General features: G+C 44.8%; 2 protein-coding genes across 4 annotated transcripts; one reads left to right on the forward strand and one right to left on the reverse strand.

Moving 5' to 3' along the window:
* Positions 1-1260: 1260 nt before the first annotated feature.
* Positions 1261-10341, forward strand: rcn3 (reticulocalbin 3, EF-hand calcium binding domain). Of its 3 annotated transcripts, XM_034079474.2 has the most exons (9): positions 1261-1363; positions 1875-2096; positions 2255-2448; positions 3086-3258; positions 4571-4631; positions 5192-5283; positions 6567-6674; positions 9013-9142; positions 9998-10088. In XM_034079474.2, the coding sequence occupies exons 2-8, from the start codon at positions 1879-1881 to the stop codon at positions 9118-9120; spliced, it is 954 nt and encodes a 317-aa protein (XP_033935365.1). In that variant the 5' UTR covers positions 1261-1363; positions 1875-1878; the 3' UTR covers positions 9121-9142; positions 9998-10088. The 3 variants fall into 3 exon arrangements, with proteins under 3 accessions (XP_033935365.1, XP_033935363.1, XP_033935364.1); XM_034079472.2 differs by lacking the exon at positions 9013-9142 and having other exon boundaries at positions 9998-10341; XM_034079473.2 differs by lacking the exon at positions 9013-9142 and having other exon boundaries at positions 1308-1363; positions 1872-2096; positions 9998-10341.
* A 103-nt stretch (positions 10342-10444) lies between these two features.
* Positions 10445-18569, reverse strand: nosip (nitric oxide synthase interacting protein). The gene is made up of 10 exons (XM_034079475.2): positions 18452-18569; positions 17286-17374; positions 16551-16656; positions 16374-16455; positions 15579-15714; positions 13066-13211; positions 12656-12772; positions 11245-11315; positions 11059-11167; positions 10445-10979 (listed from the first exon to the last, which is right to left on the reverse strand). Exons 2-10 carry the CDS (start codon positions 17353-17355, stop codon positions 10908-10910), a joined length of 909 nt encoding a protein of 302 aa, XP_033935366.1. The 5' UTR covers positions 17356-17374; positions 18452-18569; the 3' UTR covers positions 10445-10907.
* Positions 18570-19012: the final 443 nt, after the last annotated feature.

Here is a 19012-nt window from a genome sequence, read left to right on the forward strand (position 1 = left end):
TCACTGCCCGTCAAAAACACGAGTGGATCTGACTTTCATTACATTTGACTCGAGTGTTTCGTCAAACTTAATGTGTTGCTTAAAATAATCCTTCTGCATACCGCCTATGTGACAATGTAAGCGTTGCACGGCCAGATACGGCTCAGCTGACTCAGGTAAGGAAATATATGATATATTATGATATTATCTGATCGATGATCTGATTGAATGTGATATGAATGATAAGTGCGACACGTCGGCGTCTTCTCTTCATACAGCAGTTTAAACTGTATTTCCTTTATACTTAATAACAGCAAATATGAACTTTAAAGTTCATATTTGTCTAATATTAGTCATCCATGACTTAAACATAATAATCCAGGATACAAGCCACCTGCAAGGTGAATACAGAACAACTGGTTAAAAAATAAATAAACTACCGAGTGTTTGAAAGCGTAACAGTTTTATGATATCACTGCCCCGTCTAAGACACGAGTGGATCTGACTTTAATTACATTTGAGAGTGTTTCGTCAACATAATGTGTTGCTTAAAATAATACTTCTGCATCCAGTCTGTGACACCGTGAGTGTTGCACGGCCAGATGCGGCTCAGCTGACTCAGATCAGGAGATAATATAGGCTATGATATTATATGATCGATGATCTGATTGAATGTGATATGAATGATAAGCATACAGCAGTTTAAACTGTATTTCCTTTATCCTGTAATATGACTTGATAGATTTAAACTCCGCACACTGAGCTCTGATTTGTCAGCAGGCGGTGCTTTCACTGAGTTGATCTCTTTTCTATAGACGCCGGAGGCGGGCAGCGTCAGGTAAAAAAAGTGATTTAGCCTTCCCAAACCTGAGCCGCACGCGCCTCCTATGGATGTACTCCCTAACCATGAAGTTCAAATATCCCATTTGTACTACCTTACTACCTTAGGTAAGGTTCTCTCAAACTGAATGAGAACTGATCATGTTTCCTTGAGTGTGCCATCCGGTTTGATTTTAAGCCTCGTGACTTCCACTACTTTGCCTCCTTTTAATTCACTTTGAACATCTTCCACCGACATGTCCCCTGACTCCTGAGATGACTCCTCTCAGTTTTCCGCCTCTCTATTGCAAAGCGCGCCTCGGTGCTCTGCTGTTGTGTGACAACGTGGCGATTAACAGCCAATAAGAACTTATCCTAAAGTATTTCACTACCGTGTCTTACTTTGGATTGGTTAGAGCCCCCTTTAAGGCGTTACTCATTGGTTATCTGAACAACAAGCCCCGCCTTCATGACGTTATTATTTAAAGGTACAGAGTGCCAACGCGGACTGATCTGCTGTTCACACACTGCGAAGGAGATTTTGCGAGAAGCTCTCGAGAAACTGGTGAGAACATTGTTTCTTTCCTCTAAAAGGGAACATTTGAAAACAAAGGCTGACATGCTTTTTGCTGTCATACATGTAACAATGCAGAGTAAGGACATCTGTTAGCGTGTGTTTAATGATGGGGTTCATGAGGGGCCAGAGGGAATTACACTACATTCTGATCAATGAAGTACTATTTTCTTTTGTCGTATTATGGATTGTTATCAATTTGAACGTTAAAAAGTGTAAATGTTTGTAGAATGTATGTGTTTTATCTCCGATGACACCATCCTCAGACAGCTATCTCTAAGTTGATCTGACCTGGCTCTGTTGATCCAGCCTTTTCTTTCTGTTGAACACAAATCAGTTGAAGGACTTCTGAATGTATTGTTCATCCTGTACCACACAGAAGTTCCAATACACAATATTTGTACTATGTCAAAATGTTTCATGCTTTAAGTATTGCGTTTTTACCTTTTTTAATAGTGTACTGTGTTTTTCAAATGACTTTTGTGTCTTCTCCAACGAGAAGTAGAATGAAGCTGCTGAGGTCCCTAGCCTCCATCTGCCTGCTGGCGGCCGCGGCCCTCTCCGTCCCCACTCAGGAGAAGCGCGTCCATCACCAGGCGGACCTGAGCGACCGCGCCCACGATGATTCTCATGGCTTCAAGTACGATCACGAGGCCTTCCTGGGAAAGGAGGAGGCCAAGACCTTCGGCCAGCTGACGCCTGAGGAGAGCAAAGACAAGCTGGCGTAGGTCCCCAACCTCATCTTTCTAACCGGCTGCTTCTGGCTTCAGGGGCTCTTCTCTAATGCACACACTAGGGGGGCTGAGAACGTCAGGGTTGGGGGTTCTATTTCCCATGGAGTCAGAATATCTTAGTAAACATTACCCATAACTCTCTCCACAGGATGATCGTGGTCCGGATCGACACCGATAAGGATGGCTACATCAGCCACGCTGAGCTGCACCACTGGATCAAACACCGGCAGAGGAGGTACATCGAGGAGAACGTGAACAAACACTGGAAGGACTACGACAAGAATCAAGACGGGAAGATAGCCTGGGAGGAGTACAAGAACACCACCTTCGGCTTCTACCTGGGTAACTCTCAAGACAACGTCATTCTAACCCGTCTAACCGTCTGCATTTACAACTATCTGAGCAAACACGCGTCTTCTATTCGTCCACTCTCTTAATGCTGACACGTCACACGCATCAGCTCTTCACAACCTGTGTTCTGACAGAACATCCAGAGTGAAGAGCAGCACTAGTCTTAGCTGACCTTAAATGTACAATATATCCATCTTTCCCTTCTGTGGGCCACACACACACACACACACACACACACACACACACACACACACACACACACACACACACACACACACACACACACACACACACACACACACACACACACACACACACACACACACACACACACACACACACACACACACACACACACACACAAACAAAACTGGGCCCTAATAGTGATCCGTTCCAGTCAAAGGTCCCTTACTGAGATGTGTGAAGCGTTCCACTTCCACTGCCTCTATCCAGCCATTAGGAGTGAAACACGTGATGTGAGATTGTTCAGTCATCCAATCCCAAGGTCAACACTATATAAGCGTGTAAAGTGTGTATAACATAGTTGTAATAAAGACTTCTTCACAGATACGGTGTGTTTTTGAAATGCTTCACAGTGCCTCACAAAACATCTCACTCGTGTTTTCAGACGAGGAGTTTGATGACGTGGAGGACAAGGCCACCTATAGGTCCATGCTAAAGCGGGACGAAAGACGCTTCAAGACGGCTGATCGAGACGGGGACGGTATCGCCACCCGGGAGGAGTTCACTGCCTTCCTGCACCCGGAGGAGTTCGACTACATGAAAGACTTGGTGGTGCAGGTACTGGTTGCACCATGGCAACGGATCAGCATCCAACATGTGATGACAGTGCATGTTACTTGTGGCCAGACAATATGGTTATTTTAATGCCTGATGCCAATATTTGGTACTTGACAAATATATAGTGCTGAAAAATGTGTAAATCAGTTAAGATAACATTTCTTAATGATTTAGTGTCATTTATTTCACACTGTTATTTCCCGCATTTTCTCTACTGGCAGTCTAAAAATATAAAGGTCCACCGGATATCAAAACCCTGAACAAAAAACATTTCATGTGTTGCCCCATGAGACTAACTGGTGATCTCTTTCAGGTGTTGCCCCATGAGACTAACTGGTGATCTCTTTCACGTGTTGCCCCATGAGACTAACTGGTGATCTCTTTCAGGTGTTGCCCCATGAGACTAACTGGTGATCTCTTTCAGGTGTTGCCCCATGAGACTAACTGGTGTTCTCTTTCACGTGTTGCCCCATGAGACTAACTGGTGTTCTCTTTCAGGTGTTGCCCCATGAGACTAACTGGTGATCTCTTTCAGGTGTTGCCCCATGAGACTAACTGGTGTTCTCTTTCACGTGTTGCCCCATGAGACTAACTGGTGTTCTCTTTCAGGTGTTGCCCCATGAGACTAACTGGTGTTCTCTTTCAGGTGTTGCCCCATGAGACTAACTGGTGTTCTCTTTCAGGTGTTGCCCCATGAGACTAACTGGTGATCTCTTTCATGTGTTGCCCCATGAGACTAACTGGTGATCTCTTTCACGTGTTGCCCCATGAGACTAACTGGTGATCTCTTTCATGTGTTGCCCCATGAGACTAACTGGTGTTCTCTTTCACGTGTTGCCCCATGAGACTAACTGGTGTTCTCTTTCAGGTGTTGCCCCATGAGACTAACTGGTGATCTCTTTCATGTGTTGCCCCATGAGACTAACTGGTGTTCTCTTTCATGTGTTGCCCCATGAGACTAACTGGTGTTCTCTTTCACGTGTTGCCCCATGAGACTAACTGGTGTTCTCTTTCACGTGTTGCCCCATGAGACTAACTGGTGTTCTCTTTCAGGTGTTGCCCCATGAGACTAACTGGTGTTCTGTTCCACGTGTTGCCCCATGAGACTAACTGGTGATCTCTTTCATGTGTTGCCCCATGAGACTAACTGGTGTTCTCTTCCACGTGTTGCCCCATGAGACTAACTGGTGATCTCTTTCATGTGTTGCACCATGAGACTAACTGGTGTTCTCTTCCACGTGTTGCACCATGAGACTAACTGGTGTTCTCTTCCATGTGTTGCTCCATGAGACTAACTGGTGATCTCTTTCAGGAAACAGTGGATGACATTGATAAGAACGGAGATGGAAAGATCGACATAAATGAATACATTGGTAAGCAGAGGCGGAAGAACTACTCCGATTGTTTAACTGAAGTAAAAGTAGCAACACTACTGTGTACAAATACTCAGTTACATATGGCATTCAAATTGTCCTTAAGTCAAAGTTAAAAAGTATTAGCATTAAAACATACTTTAAGTACCAAAAGTCCTTGTTAAGCAAAATGGCTTTTTTAGCACCAGCTATATTTCTATCATTTATAAAATGATGGGTGCGTTAATGTGTTCATTACTTCGTAAATATAGGGGTTATTTCATTACTTTATACACTACTGGATAGCTTAACCCATAATAATATTATGCATATAATCATTTTTGTCGATTTAAAACAAATTGTAATAATAACCTAAATCTGCAAAGTAACTAAATAAAGATGTAGTGGAGTAAAAGTATAAAGAAGCATAATGTGAAATACTGAAGTTAAGTACAAGTATTTCATTTTTTTACTGAAGTACAGTACTTGAGTAATCACTTAGTTAAATTACACCACTGTCGGTACGGTTCCCTACTTTCCCATCAGCCGCCTGTTCTGAATGTGTGTATGCTGCTCCACAGGGGACATGTTCTCTCCAGAGAGCGGGGAAAGCGAGCCCGACTGGGTGCAGACCGAGAAGAAGAACTTCCATGAGTTCAGAGACACCAACAAGGTAACACACACACACACACACACACACACACACACACACACACACACACACACACACACACACACACACACACACACACACACACACACACACACACACACACACACACACACACACACACACACACACACACACGGACAGAGAGAGAGAGAGAGAGAGACAGACAGAGACACAGAGAGACAGACAGACAGACAGACAGACAGACGAAGTATATTCACTGTAGTAAAAGTCTAAATATATGACTATGTAAAACCTCCATTCTCGATGCGACTTAAAGTAAACGGATCCGAAGCGTTCGGCAGCATGTAGTAAAGGTACTCGTTGGACATTATGATTCCTTTGATTGTTATAATCAAAGTAATAACTGAATTATGAACACATAAGCAGCATTTTAATCCGACAGCTGTTGGAGCTAATTATAAGAACATTATATATTCTAAGATTTATTGTATAAATACCATATTTACATAATTCACTTGGCTCCTACGTCCTCCGCCCTAACCTTCTGAGGGCGTAGGAGCCATCTGCGTGTATCGTTGCCATACACTGCCCGTCCCAACAGAAAGTTGAACACACGAATATTTAGTTGGACCACCTTTGGCTTTGCGTATGATTGTATAATTGATTTGGTTTTGATAATGCGTTGGACAGTTCCCATTTGAGTAGTCTCAGCAATCTCCTTAGTAGTTGTCTTTGCTTGATGCAGGCCACTCACTTGACCTCCTGAAACTGACTAACACCCCCCAGGACCACAGGACGTGCCTTCCAACAGGGCTGTTCAAGAAACGAGAAGCGAAGAACAGCTAGGGTTCCATAACGTGTTGCCAGCTGACACAAACCTTTATTAACCAGACTGGTCCCATAGAGATCACGGGAGACCTGCAGGAGATCCCTGCTGTCACTATCCAATGGAAGGCTCTCACTGATTGGATACATTCAATCCAGTTGGTGACTTTATTTTGGATGGGGAGTGTATGTAATGTTGTTTAGATGCATTATGTAATATTATGAACACGTGGTGAGGAGATCAGCTGAACAAAGTGTGTATACATAGGGCTGTAGGTTACCGGACACGGCTCTTAGCATACCCACTCAGCAATAACCCATAACACTGGAAACTGGTCGTGTACAACTAACGCAATAAACCTCAAACTAAGTGCCCGTCGACTGGATGTCTTCGATCCCCGTCACACCTCCCTGTGTAATAATGGCCAACAGCAATAGGACATTTGACACGTAATAGCTCTTCAGAAGCTCCTCAGTAAGCGCCTGTGTGTCTGCAGGATGGGTACCTGCATAACGATGAGGTGGCGCACTGGGTTCTGCCCGAAGATGTGGACCACGCAGACAATGAGGCCAAACACCTGATCCAGGAGACGGACACCGACAAGGTACCGCTGCTCTCACACTCCGCCACATGGGGCTCTGACGCAGCGAGCAGCAGCAGAGCTGAACACACGTTGTGAATAGAGAATGTGCATTTCGTAGCGCTGATGCCGTCGTTAGCAAAGCATCCATTACAGAGCTCTGTGGTGGGGAACGTTTCAACCAGATGACCTGGTGGTTTAAGAAATGTGGAATATTGGAATTTCGATCTTCTACATATAGTTTATTTAGGTATATAAACTATGGCAGGGCTGGATATATTCTTTATTTTATTGATGGGACAAGGGTCTTCTTTTCCATGAACAAACAGTCGTTTGTTTTGCGTCCCACATACACTGGCCCCCAAATATCAGTAATCCGCTACTGAAAATAGTCCCCAACATATGTGCTATTTTCTCCAGTTTGAGACCCGCTGAGCAGATTCTGAATCTTATTTTAAATAACAAACTTTACATCTGAGAGCCGAAGATGGAGTGTATGCATTTAAGAGAAACTGAAGGCCTGCCAGCCACAGACTCTGGAGGAGTGTCAGAGCGTTTCATATGTTATATATCATATAAATAAATAGGTTAGTTAGCTGTGGTCTTTTCATTTGATTTGTTGACAAAGAATAATATAAAACACCAGCTACCTCCTTATATGTATGAAATAAGATTCACCTTTAGCAGCACTTTATTATTATTTTTTTATTTACTCTAATTTAAATAGTTTGTATAAGTAAATAATGATGTTCAAAATAAAATAGTCCCTTTTACCTTCTGCACAAAAGGTGCGAGGTGGTTGCTATGCAACAACACTAACAGCTAGCGAACATATTAGACAGAGAGCGTTGATCGATTATTTAGCTATTTATTCACATTAATGTGTATGTTGCCGTTTATTGTGCAGCCACTGAAAACCTGTCCAGCATCAGTAGAATGGCTTACGAGGTTACTTGTACAGGTTGAGGTTGTACTCGGCTGTTGCTTGGCGTGGCGAGAATGTTGCTCCACTTTCTCCGGTCCCCGAGATGTATGGGGGTTATTCCCTATCTTTATTCAAGAGCGTGGTATTTAAATTTGAGAGCATACTTTATTGAATTATTTCCCTCAAACCCTGTCCTCGCTCTCAAATAGTGCCTGTTTGCACTTAGATTCGCTCTGCTTGTGCTCAAACTGTAAGCTTGCACTCAGATATATTGCTGTTTACAGATGTTTTCTGCTCTCAGATTTATTCTGTGCGCGCTCGAAACTAACCTGTCAAAATCCCTCAACCAATAGGAGGCCAGGTGTCCTTGCGGATGCGTTCGCTTTACTTATTACAGCGTCCCGTAAGGGACATAGCATGTACAACTTTTTTTGGGGGGGGGTAAGCACAGTTAGTATAAATATATATATATATATATATATATATATATAGACCTTACTTAATAGCTACGTTCAGTGGCGGACTGGGACTAAAATAAAACAAGTGCCGTACATGCTATGTTATAAAGCCGTGGAGGGCGGAAGTTTATAAACCAAAGAGTAACCGCCCTTACGGGACGCTGTAATAAGTAAAGCGAACGCACCCGCAAGGACACCTGGCCTCCTATTGGTTGAGGGATTTTGACAGGTTGTTGCACAAAAAAAAATCTGTAAACAGCAATACATCTGAGTGCAAGCGTACAGTTTGAGCAGAAGCAGAGCAAATCTAAGTGCAAGCTTCACTATTTGAGAGCGAGGACAGGGTTTGAGGGAAATAAATCAATAAAGTATGCTCAAATTTAAATACCACGCTCTTGAATAAAGATGGGGAATAACCCCCATAAAATTCCCGCATCAGAAAGCTTTTGAATGGTGCTACTTTTCCAGTTGGTCAACCTGCTCTTCACGTAGCTCTGCATGTCGTCGTTTAGGTGCTTTCTGGAGATAGGCACTGCTCAATCCACTCCTCCATAGTAAGGCCACCCCGGAGGTCCAAGTTAGCCTTACATGTTTCCATCTTAAGCTTTGTTAGTTAGGCCTAGTTAGTTTCGTAACGGTTGTAGCTTTTCTCAGACGCGGAGGGATACATGACTTGTGAAAATTCTACCCGTGATATACGCTCATTATATCACGATCAGATTGCTTGATTTGACTTGTCCGTTTTATAATGAACCTTACATACCTGTGTACTTTAATGAATGTAATTCATAACTTGTCTGCGCAGAATATGAGTTAACATGATGCAAATAATTGGGTAATTGTGGTTTAATTATCAACACGCTTCTGTCTGCCTCCCTTCTCTTCCTCCTGTTTGTCTCTCCTCATGTTTCCCCTCCTCCTCTTCTTCAAATCTTAAACCAATCAACCTGTTGGATGGAATCTGGTGATCAAACACAAGGACCAGAAAATAACCAAGAAGGAGATTCTAGCCAACTGGAACATGTTTGTGGGCAGCCAGGTCACCAATTATGGCGAAGACTTAACGAAGAGACACGACGAACTCTGATGAGTCATCACAAGATCATCGGGTTAGGATTGTGTTACTGTGGCTTTGGGGGACTTAGTAAAGTAAGGATGTGACTCTGGGTTATGATCATGTTGCCATGTTTACACTTGCACCTACAGCATGCACTCACATAGTGTGTACAGGTGATACTGATGATCCTACACAGTTCTCTCAAATTCATTTTCTCACACTGGTGCGTATCCCCAACGATTATATTATCCTGTTGTCCAGGAAACGTGAGAACACTGGATAAAGTCTGACATGAACTAGCATCCAGCTAACACAATGCTAGGCTATGAAGGTTTCCCTCCAACAGAAAGCACACATCAGCATAGAGGTGTATCTGAGGTTCACGTGTGCATGGGAACATTTGATGTGTATGAAATGCACAATTGGGTAAAGAAGGTGAGTTGAAAAGTCTTTTTTTCTAAATATGCAGTTTTCCTTGTGAAACCTTGAAAGTCCAGTTACGATCAGTGAGACACTGAAGCTCTCTTCTCATACCGCTTGTGACCCTGACCATTTCTCTAGCATTAAATAGGAAGACTTCCTGACCGGCCAGCAGACCAAGTGCATCGCTATCTCAACACCAGCACATATTGTCTTTGGCTGCGATTGATCTGCCATTCACAAATCATTGACTGATGAAGTCAATGATTTGTAGCAGCTATGAAATAAGAACACAGAGAATTGATTTTGCACCATTAGCCAGTACTCGCTTTTGTCTCAGGAAGGCTTTACAGGGGGGCCCCAGGGGCTTTACAGGGGGGCCCCCAGGGGCTTAAAGTCATGGGGCTGCCATATAGGATTGCCCCTGTCTACTTCAGCCCTCCATCACATGTATTAATGCTCTTCCCTCCATGTGCTCCACTGTCAGGATGGCCTTCTGACACTCTCTGAGCTGCTGGACAACAGCCACTACATCATAACCAGCACCATCACCGACTACGGAGGGATGCGGCTGGATGAGCACGATGAACTGTGAAAAGAGCAGCACAGAATCAATGTTTCATGGTGTTCTGTAAATACATCTAGCTGTTACAAAAAGCCAGCCCTGCAGAGCTCGGGTCAGCTGCTGCTGCCGCCGCAGAGGAACAGCCTGCTGCTCAGGGGACGAGGACGCCGCATGTGGAGTTCATGTCACCGCTGAAACTCCAGACACTACAGACCATCCAGTGTTTCATTTGATGTTTAAGGTTCAATTAAAATGACTTGAAACTCTCTTAATGTGATCCTTTACAGCTTAGATCTCTGTGGAAATGATTTAAGAGTGTCGTCACAGGGGGAGAATCATATAGAAGTGAAAGAAAATCAGAACAAACAATGAATAATAACCAATTTAATGGAAACAGTGGCAGTGGCATGTCCCTCACATGCAACAGAGGAACAGACAGTCCCTGAATGTCTCACTTATCTCAGCGTCACTACAGTTGGAGGGTTTATGATAAACAGCTGAAAATCCTTTATTTTATTTTTACAGCAACAATGATCAAAAATAATCTGTCCATACAATTCTACTCTCATGTCTCACAATGGACGTGCAGCGTTTCTGCAGAGCTTCAGTTTGAAAAGTGAAGACAGACTAAGCGAATGATCAGTTCTGCAGAATCCACTGAATGATTCTGTCTTTAAAACATGGTCGGGGTTAAAAAAAGAAAGAAATGTAATTTAGACGATATCAAATGTATTGTTTTTAACTGCATGATAGAAAAAAGCCTACCTATGTTACCTGCAGGAACAGGAAAGATAAGCCTGCAGATATTTCAAATAAGAACAGTAAAGTCCCCTCACACCATCATCACTGGACGGGCCTCTTTGGCCCGGAGGTCCACCCCGGAGGCTGCGAAGCCCGTTCCCCCCTGTCAGAACACAGAACACGATCAGCTCCAGCAGGAGAGACAGGACAGCTTCAGTTAGACATCAGAGACAGACACATACCCTCTGCAGGGGAATGAGGTCCCTGTCGGACAGTTTGTCCCCGCTCAGAGGATCCAGCATATCCTTCTTGATCAGCTTCTCCACACACTCCTGGGTCACCACAGCCCCCCTGCACACAGGCCAGAGAGTCAGCGACACCAGAGGACATGACATGTGGACATGACAGAGAGACACGTGGACACTCACGAGGGCCGCAGGACAGTGCAGGGAACACTGTTGCCAAGCACGTCTCTGGTCACTGCACACACATACCTGTCCTGTAGAGACAAGACAGCATTAAAGAGGAGACATCTGCCCCGTCACATGGACAACCTTTGACCATGATGTCACAGAGAAGCTGCGCTCCATCAAAGTGTCCTGCTTCTATCATTTAACCACGCCCACACGCCAGAGTTCCTGTTAGCCGGTAATTACCGGACTACGACCGGTAAAACATGCTGAAGACCGGCAAATCTAAATCTCTCTAAAAGTGTCCGTTCAAAATAATTTCCGTTTAGCGCAATACCACATCAGTTGCGCAACTTGCGCCATTTATGTGACAGACAAAAGAGTATGTGACAGACAAGAATAGTCAACTCTAATGTCTAACACTTAATGTGGAGAAAGAGATGTCCTGTATGGGTTGATTGTGCGTTGATCTGTTGGTAATGCCTCGGGGCTCCGGTGGGCGTGTAAACAAATGCATAATGCTGCGCTATACTCTGTGGCCTCACCCGGTTGCATAGCAACACTTATTGTTTAGGTGTCTTTTCATAAGCAGGTAGTCTATCATTAGCTAGAACTAGCTGGATCTGATCGATATGGACATAAACGCGAGTGAAGTCTAATCTGACGGGAGAGAGAGATCAGCTGCTGCTGAGTGGACACGCAGCTCTGCATGATCACCTGCAGCGGTGAGCGGACAAAACACTTCAGGTTAGAATATCACACGTAGCTATTTTAATGACCTCTCAAACTACCGTAACTAGTTATAGATATGTTTAGTTTTACAGTCGGGTCACTCATCACTGATCTGCGAGCTGCATGATACTGACGGGCTGTCAGGAGAGAGAGAGAGCGCTCTGTTTATTATTCCGTGTTATTGTAAGTTACTGAACACGTTTGAATAATGTAGTTAATCTACTATAATTAGTTTGTTTAATATTAAATTATATCCATTTGTTTTAAAGCACAATAAATAACAAAGAAGACCTTTGACCGCCACTTTTCAAATTGTGTCCGGAAGATTTAAACTTTAACGGACATTTTGTAAATATTCTAACGTGAACTCTGGCTCGCGCATTAACGTAGCTCTCAAACATGTCCTCTTGCTGCAGACGCTGGAACGACTTTCACTGAAACCGACGGATAAACAACCAAATGCTTCATGGAGTTAACGTGGGGACGTTGTCTTCATACGTCCATGGCGGCGCCAGGCAGAGCGATGGTCATGCTGAGGTGGCCTTGGTTTAAGCTGAACTCGGCGTGGTGACACGTTCAGGACATATTGGAACATCGGACGCCGATGTAAAATTGCAACATTTGACAGAATAGGTCGTTGTTGATTGAATCCAGGCGACAAGAGGAGGGGATGAGTCACGGCGCTGAGAGGACTGACCTGACGGGTGAGCAGGGCCACTCGGTCCAGGCTGGGGTCCAGGGCCGTGAAGCGCACCGTGATCAGCTCATTCATCTTAATAGGTCGTCCTGACATGGGACACAACACAGTCCTACTCTGAAGGACACGGGGACAGAGTTAAACACATATTGACTTTGGTCCAGGGTCAGTCTGCCTCCGAATAGTGTCACATTCAACTGATACTCTAAACACACACACGGAGAACATCATGACACACACACGGAAGGTAGCTTCCGGCAGTTTCTACGTGCTGGAGTTCTCTACATACAATACATTTCTAACATATAGACGGCTTCTGAGGACACACAAAACCACTCAGTCACTGTTTCCATGAAGTCAGTGTGCTTTAGTAAATAGTGAACAACAGCTGTTTGTGGGAGCAGACTCACAGGCTTCTTGAGCAGGGTGGGCTTGGACTGGGGGGTCAGGGAGGGGACCCAGAAGCAGGGCAGGCTCTGGCTGGAGGAGGCAACGGGGGCGGAGCTGGAGGACTCTGCTGCGTGGGTCCGGCTCTTCTCTCCACCCGGGTTCTGCCCTGAGAGGGAACACTTCTACAGTCTTTACACTGCAAGTAATCGTTCTGCTTTTTAAAACAAGTCATTGGGGCAAGTGCACCAGCAAACTACATCCACTACAGTACGCTTCCTGTGTGCATGCAGTCAGTGCTCTGCTGCATGCAAGCTGTGCACCAACAAGGTGTGTTAGGCAGCCATGTGTCCTTCTCTCTGCACTTCACCACTGCTGCATTTTCAAAACAGAACAAACTGTGCAAGTCTAAGCAAGATACTGTTCAATTTGACGTGGCTCTATTTAAGGTCATCGTGGACAGGATTGTTTTCTTAATAAAAAGAAATACGTTCATTAAATTTAAGGGAGTCAAAAATCTAGGAAGTGTTCAATGTTTTAGCAAATGAGGTGTCCTGGGACAGCCACGGTACGTCCACACAGCAGCTTCAGAAGCATCTTCCACCGCTTCTCTGCCCATTGCCTTTGAATGGGGATGACGTCACTTTGCCTCGCTTTTCGCCGAACTGCATTGTGGGGGAGCGAAGATTTCCAGGATTTCCAGGATTCAAAAGTTGAGCAATGTTCAACTTTTGAAGCTGAGCTGGAAGCGCCAGCCAATCAAACACGTTTATGCAAATCTGACAGTAGAAGCGCTAGCCAATCAAACCGCGTGTAAGCAGGGAGAACCAGACCGCAGTTCATTTCCTCATATTCCAAACGAGAAATTACGGTAGCAAATCACCCGGTTCTTTACGACCAGAACTATTACCGGGATCCAAACCGGAGGAACCAGGCATGGAGGGAGGTGGCAGAGACAGTGGGTGAAACTGGTAGGTTTTCGCCTGTTTGGGGAGTTTATATATATATATATATATATTGCTCTCATAAAATCCCCGGGGTTTTTTGCTTTGTATGTCGGGGCGGGAGATTCATGTGATTGGTTGTTGGTCGCGTTGCTAGCAAGAAATCCCCAAGCTGTCAGACACGTCACACGCCCAGCTCCAAGATTTTCGAAAAGCTGCTGTGTGGACGTACCGTTAGTAGTTTGACAGCGGGAATAACACGCATCAAAATCCAAGCAGCAACTAGCTTAACCGGGCCTGGGCTCACACGGACACAGAGCACATGCAGCAGGTAGTCAGCAGGTAGACAGCGGGTAGTCAGCATGTAGTCAGCATGTAGTCAGCAGGTAGTCAGCAGGTAGTCAGCAGGTAGTCAGCAGGTAGTCAGCAGGTAGTCAGCATGTAGTCAGCATGTAGTCAGCAGGTAGTCAGCAGGTAGTCAGCATGTAGTCAGCAGGTAGTCAGCAGGTAGTCAGCAGGTAGTCAGCAGGTAGTCAGCAGGTAGTCAGCAGGTAGTCAGCAGGTAGTCAGCAGGTAGTCAGCAGGTAGTCAGCAGGTTATCAGCAGGTAGTCAGCAGGTAGTCAGCAGGTAGTCAGCAGGTAGTCAGCAGGTAGTCAGCAGGTAGTCAGCAGGTTATCAGCAGGTAGTCAGCAGGTAGTCAGCAGGTAGTCAGCAGGTAGTCAGCAGGTAGTCAGCAGGTTATCAGCAGGTAGTCAGCAGGTAGTCAGCAGGTAGTCAGCAGGTTATCAGCAGGTAGTCAGCAGGTAGTCAGCAGGTAGTCAGCAGGTAGTCAGCAGGTTATCAGCAGGTAGTCAGCAGGTAGTCAGCAGGTTATCAGCAGGTAGTCAGCAGGTAGTCAGCAGGTAGTCAGCAGGTAGTCAGCAGGTTATCAGCAGGTAGTCAGCATGTAGTCAGCAGGTAGTCAGCATGTAGTCAGCAGGTAGTCAGCAGGTAGTCAGCATGTAGTCAGCAGGTAGTCAGCAGGTAGTCAGCAGGTAGTCAGCAGGTTATCAGCAGGTAGTCAGCAGGTAGTCAGCAGGTAGTCAGCAGGTAGTCAGCAGGTAGTCAGCAGGTTATCAGCAGGTAGTCAGCAGGTAGTCAGCAGGTAGTCAGCAGGTTATCAGCAGGTAGTCAGCAGGTAGTCAGCAGGTAGTCAGCAGGTAGTCAGCAGGTTATCAGCAGGTAGTCAGCAGGTAGTCAGCAGGTAGTCAGCATGTAGTCAGCATGTAGTCAGCAGGTAGTCAGCAGGTAGTCAGCAGGTTATCAGCAGGTAGTCAGCAGGTAGTCAGCAGGTAGTCAGCAGGTAGTCAGCAGGTAGTCAGCAGGTAGTCAGCAGGTAGTCAGCAGGTAGTCAGCATGTAGTCAGCAGGTAGTCAGCAGGTAGTCAGCAGGTTATCAGCAGGTAGTCAGCAGGTAGTCAGCAGGTAGTCAGCAGGTAGTCAGCAGGTAGTCAGCAGGTAGTCAGCAGGTAGTCAGCAGGTAGTCAGCAGGTAGTCAGCAGGTTATCAGCAGGTAGTCAGCAGGTAGACAGCACACGCAGGTTGGGACATACCGGAGGTGAAGGGGTTGATGGGTTTGGACACGATGCTGTTCTCTTTGGTTTTAAAGCGCTCCACCCTCTCGCGCTCCTCGGACTTGGACTCCAGCTGGCTGCTGCTCTTCTGCGCCTGCTTCTGCTTCTCATACGCCTGCAGAATGAGAAGAGGAAACACAGCGTGTCATTTTATCCAAGTAAAGAGAACTTCCTTTATTTTACAGAAAGAAGCTAAATCTTTTTTGTAATTTAACATTTGTTGATGCGCATCATAAACACACACATTTGACTTAAACGTGAAGAACATACCCATCCTCATACAGACGCCCGATAAAGGGCAGTGCTCTCTGTGTTCAGCTGAGTCATGGTCCGGCTGTGTGCCATACCGTTAAGGACTTTCTCTGTGATCAATCATTTTGAATTGTGAAAAGCAAGTTCCTTTTTTGTATGAATCCTAGATGTGCTCCTCTTGTGAGACCATTTCACACATGCAACAGATTAGGAATGACTGCTGGTCATCAGGTAGTATTTTTCTAATCCTGATTAAAAGCTATTCTCTACAGGCTGTGTTGACCGACAACACAAATGGATAAATATATTCCCGTCCCACTTGTTGCTGGTGGTGGCCTGTGATGCAGTTCTTGTAATGAGCCGAATGAAGACGCTACCGGTGGCATGTCTACAGTACTGATTGTCTTGGAGTCGCTTTGGATCAGAGCGTCAGCTAAATACTGTAACAGTGTAATAAGAAGAAGCTTCTTCCAGTCGTGTCTGCAGTGTGGAGAAGCTCGGAGACAGACAGGCAGGGCTTACCTTCATCCTTTTGGCAGTTTCTGTCTTGTGGTGCAAAATGTATTCAAGAATGGCCTGTTTCTCATACAAGAAACCATCTGGCCTGAGGACAGCAAGAGAAACCAGGAGTCATTGTTTATACACGTGTCACATGTCAAGGTGCAGTGTGTGTGTGTGTGTGTGCTGAAGGAACCGTACGTCATCACGGGGTCCTGACAAGGCTGCAGGGACAGGCAGCAGCAGTCGAAGTCTTTGATGGCATCTTTGCCCAGCCGGATGCTCTGAGTTCCGTAACCAGACGCCGCTGAGCAGGACACACACACAGACACACACTTAAATAAATACATCAATATTATCTTCTTCCTGTAAATAACTACAATGAGTCTCACCTGCAGTGAAATAAATGAGTGAATGTGTTTAAATGTAGCGACCACACAACATGATTTTCGACTCTTGTTTGTTTGAAAAGGATGTTGTCGGGACTACTGACATGCTGATTGTTCTTCTGTACAGAAAGACTGAATGATAAACATTCTGGACAGTCAGCAGCAGGTATCGAACATGAGGAGAACTCTGAGGGCTTTCTTTACAAGGGAAGGGAATACTACCAGTGTCTGACTCAACCTATATTTAGAATGATCCATTTCACCTTTGCTGCATTTTAGTGAAGTCTCTCTCTGTGTGTGTGTGTGTGTGTGTGTGTGTGTGTGTGTGTGTGTGTGTGTGTGTGTGTGTGTGTGTGTGTGTGTGTGTGTGTGTGTGTGTGTGTGTGTGTGTGTGTGTGTGTGTGTGTGTGTGTGTGTGTGTGTGTGTGTGTGTGTGTGTGTGTGTGTGTGTGTGTGTGTGTGTGTGTGTGTGTGTGTGTGTGTGTACCGAGTCATTGCAGCGGGTGGCAGTCAGAGTGTGTTCAGTGTAGCCTGACCTGGTCCTCACCTGTGTCCTTCTTCTTCTCGTGGTAAGTATACACAGCTCCAGCCGTGCAGTTCTTTCCATGGCGGGTCATTGTGCTTCAGTTAGCTTCTCTGAAAGTGTTTCAAAGGTAGTAAAGTAACTAAACACATTTACTCAAGTACTGGACTTAAAGGTGGGGTAGGTCATTTTGGAGAAACCAGCTCAAGTGCGCTAGAACTTGAAAATACACAGCCGGAAAAAATCTGCCACTTCCTCACAGAGCCCCTCCTCCAACACACACGGACGCGCACGTGACCAATAAGGGCACGAGATAAGTTTGTGCACAGATGGAAGGCTGACAGGCAGGTAGGCCATCCAGTTACTTTAGCCGGGCCAGCTCAGATGATTGGTCGTGCTTTTTACAGTACCACGGCTTCCACAGATGATGTTTGTTATGGATTTGTTGTCAAAGCACTTCAGATGTTCATTGCTATCGGATGTTAAGAGCATTCCATGGAAAATAACAAGTGTATCTCGAGCCGGTTTCTAAAACTTACCTACCCCACCTTTAAATACTATTTTGAGATACTTGTGAGTATTTCCATGTTATGCTACTTTGTACTTCTACTCCTCTACAGTTCAGAGGTACATGGTGTACTTTTACTCCACTACATGTATTTAATAGAGTTACTTTAGTTACTTCACAGATGTGGATGAATGATGTGAAATCTAACCAAGTGTTAAATCAGACTTAGTTCCACCTGGAGTAAATCCACCAGCTACCCTGCAGTCTACAAAGTCATTCAGACTAGCTGCACCTTCACCAACTTTGAGAACACTTTCATGATCAATCATTATAAAACATATCAGATATATTATTCTGAAATGGACCAATCAAACAATGACTAATTTTACTGTCGCTCCTTTAACTATATTTTGATGAGAATACTTTTCTACTTTCACTTGAGGAACATTTTGATACTTGTAACAGAGTATTCCTACACTCTGGTACTTCTACTTTTACTCTCAGTACAACATCCTAGTACTTCTCCACCTCTGACTGTAACGGTGTTGGAGCATTGATGCTATGATGCTAACATTAGCTGCCAACTGTAAACACACAAAGCTCATGGACACATTAATGCCTTCAGAGATCGGAACATTAGAAACAAGCTGTGGCAAAAGACCGGGATAAACCGGGTAAATACCTGTGCTTCAGGGGAGGAATGTGAGCTAACGGACAGCAAAACATCCACCGAACAAATACTTCTTCGTCTTCGTCGCTTTCTTCTTCTTCTGCTTCCTTCTTCTTCTTCTTCTTCTTCTTTAGTGTGTATTGGCGGTTGGCAAACCAACGTGTAGGTGCATTACCGCCACCAACTGGACTGGACAAGAGACTGCAGAAAACAATGGACAAAAGAAAGAAAAAGAAAAGAAAAGAAAAAAGAACCAAAACTCTAGATTATGTTTACATGTATGTATCCATTTCACTTAGAAACGTAATAATCTCACCGTACATTTTGCCTGATGTTTTCCCTAACAGCCCTGATAGCGACAAGTCATGGAATGTTGCTTTCTTCAGTGTGTGGAAAAGCACATACTATACATACACAGTACTATATTTCCTGCAAAGCAGTAAAACATGCTCATCAGTTTCTGGCTTCAGTATACACTTTCCGGTTGGATGCTTTCCTATTATACTTAATGTATGATTGAGACCTGTATGACCTATTCTCATCCGAGAAAGGACATTTTCCTCCCTTCTTTTA

This window comes from Pseudochaenichthys georgianus, unplaced genomic scaffold (assembly GCF_902827115.2).
Source record: "Pseudochaenichthys georgianus unplaced genomic scaffold, fPseGeo1.2 scaffold_627_arrow_ctg1, whole genome shotgun sequence".
Lineage (NCBI taxonomy): Eukaryota > Metazoa > Chordata > Actinopteri > Perciformes > Channichthyidae > Pseudochaenichthys > Pseudochaenichthys georgianus.

Bases quoted from the DNA above. Each gene is read 5' to 3' on its own strand.
- rcn3 (XM_034079472.2), top strand. From the start codon at position 1,879: ATGAAGCTGCTGAGGTCCCTAGCCTCCATCTGCCTGCTGGCGGCCGCG. The intron at 2,449-3,085 runs GTAACTCTCAAG...TCGTGTTTTCAG, and splicing joins CACCTTCGGCTTCTACCTGG to ACGAGGAGTTTGATGACGTG. The intron at 6,675-9,997 runs GTACCGCTGCTC...CTCCACTGTCAG, and splicing joins AGGAGACGGACACCGACAAG to GATGGCCTTCTGACACTCTC.
- nosip (XM_034079475.2), bottom strand. From the start codon at position 17,355: ATGACCCGCCATGGAAAGAACTGCACGGCTGGAGCTGTGTATACTTAC. The intron at 16,456-16,550 runs GTACGGTTCCTT...TGCTGTCCTCAG, and splicing joins TGTCAGGACCCCGTGATGAC to GCCAGATGGTTTCTTGTATG. The intron at 15,715-16,373 runs GTAAGCCCTGCC...CTCATTCTGCAG, and splicing joins AAACTGCCAAAAGGATGAAG to GCGTATGAGAAGCAGAAGCA.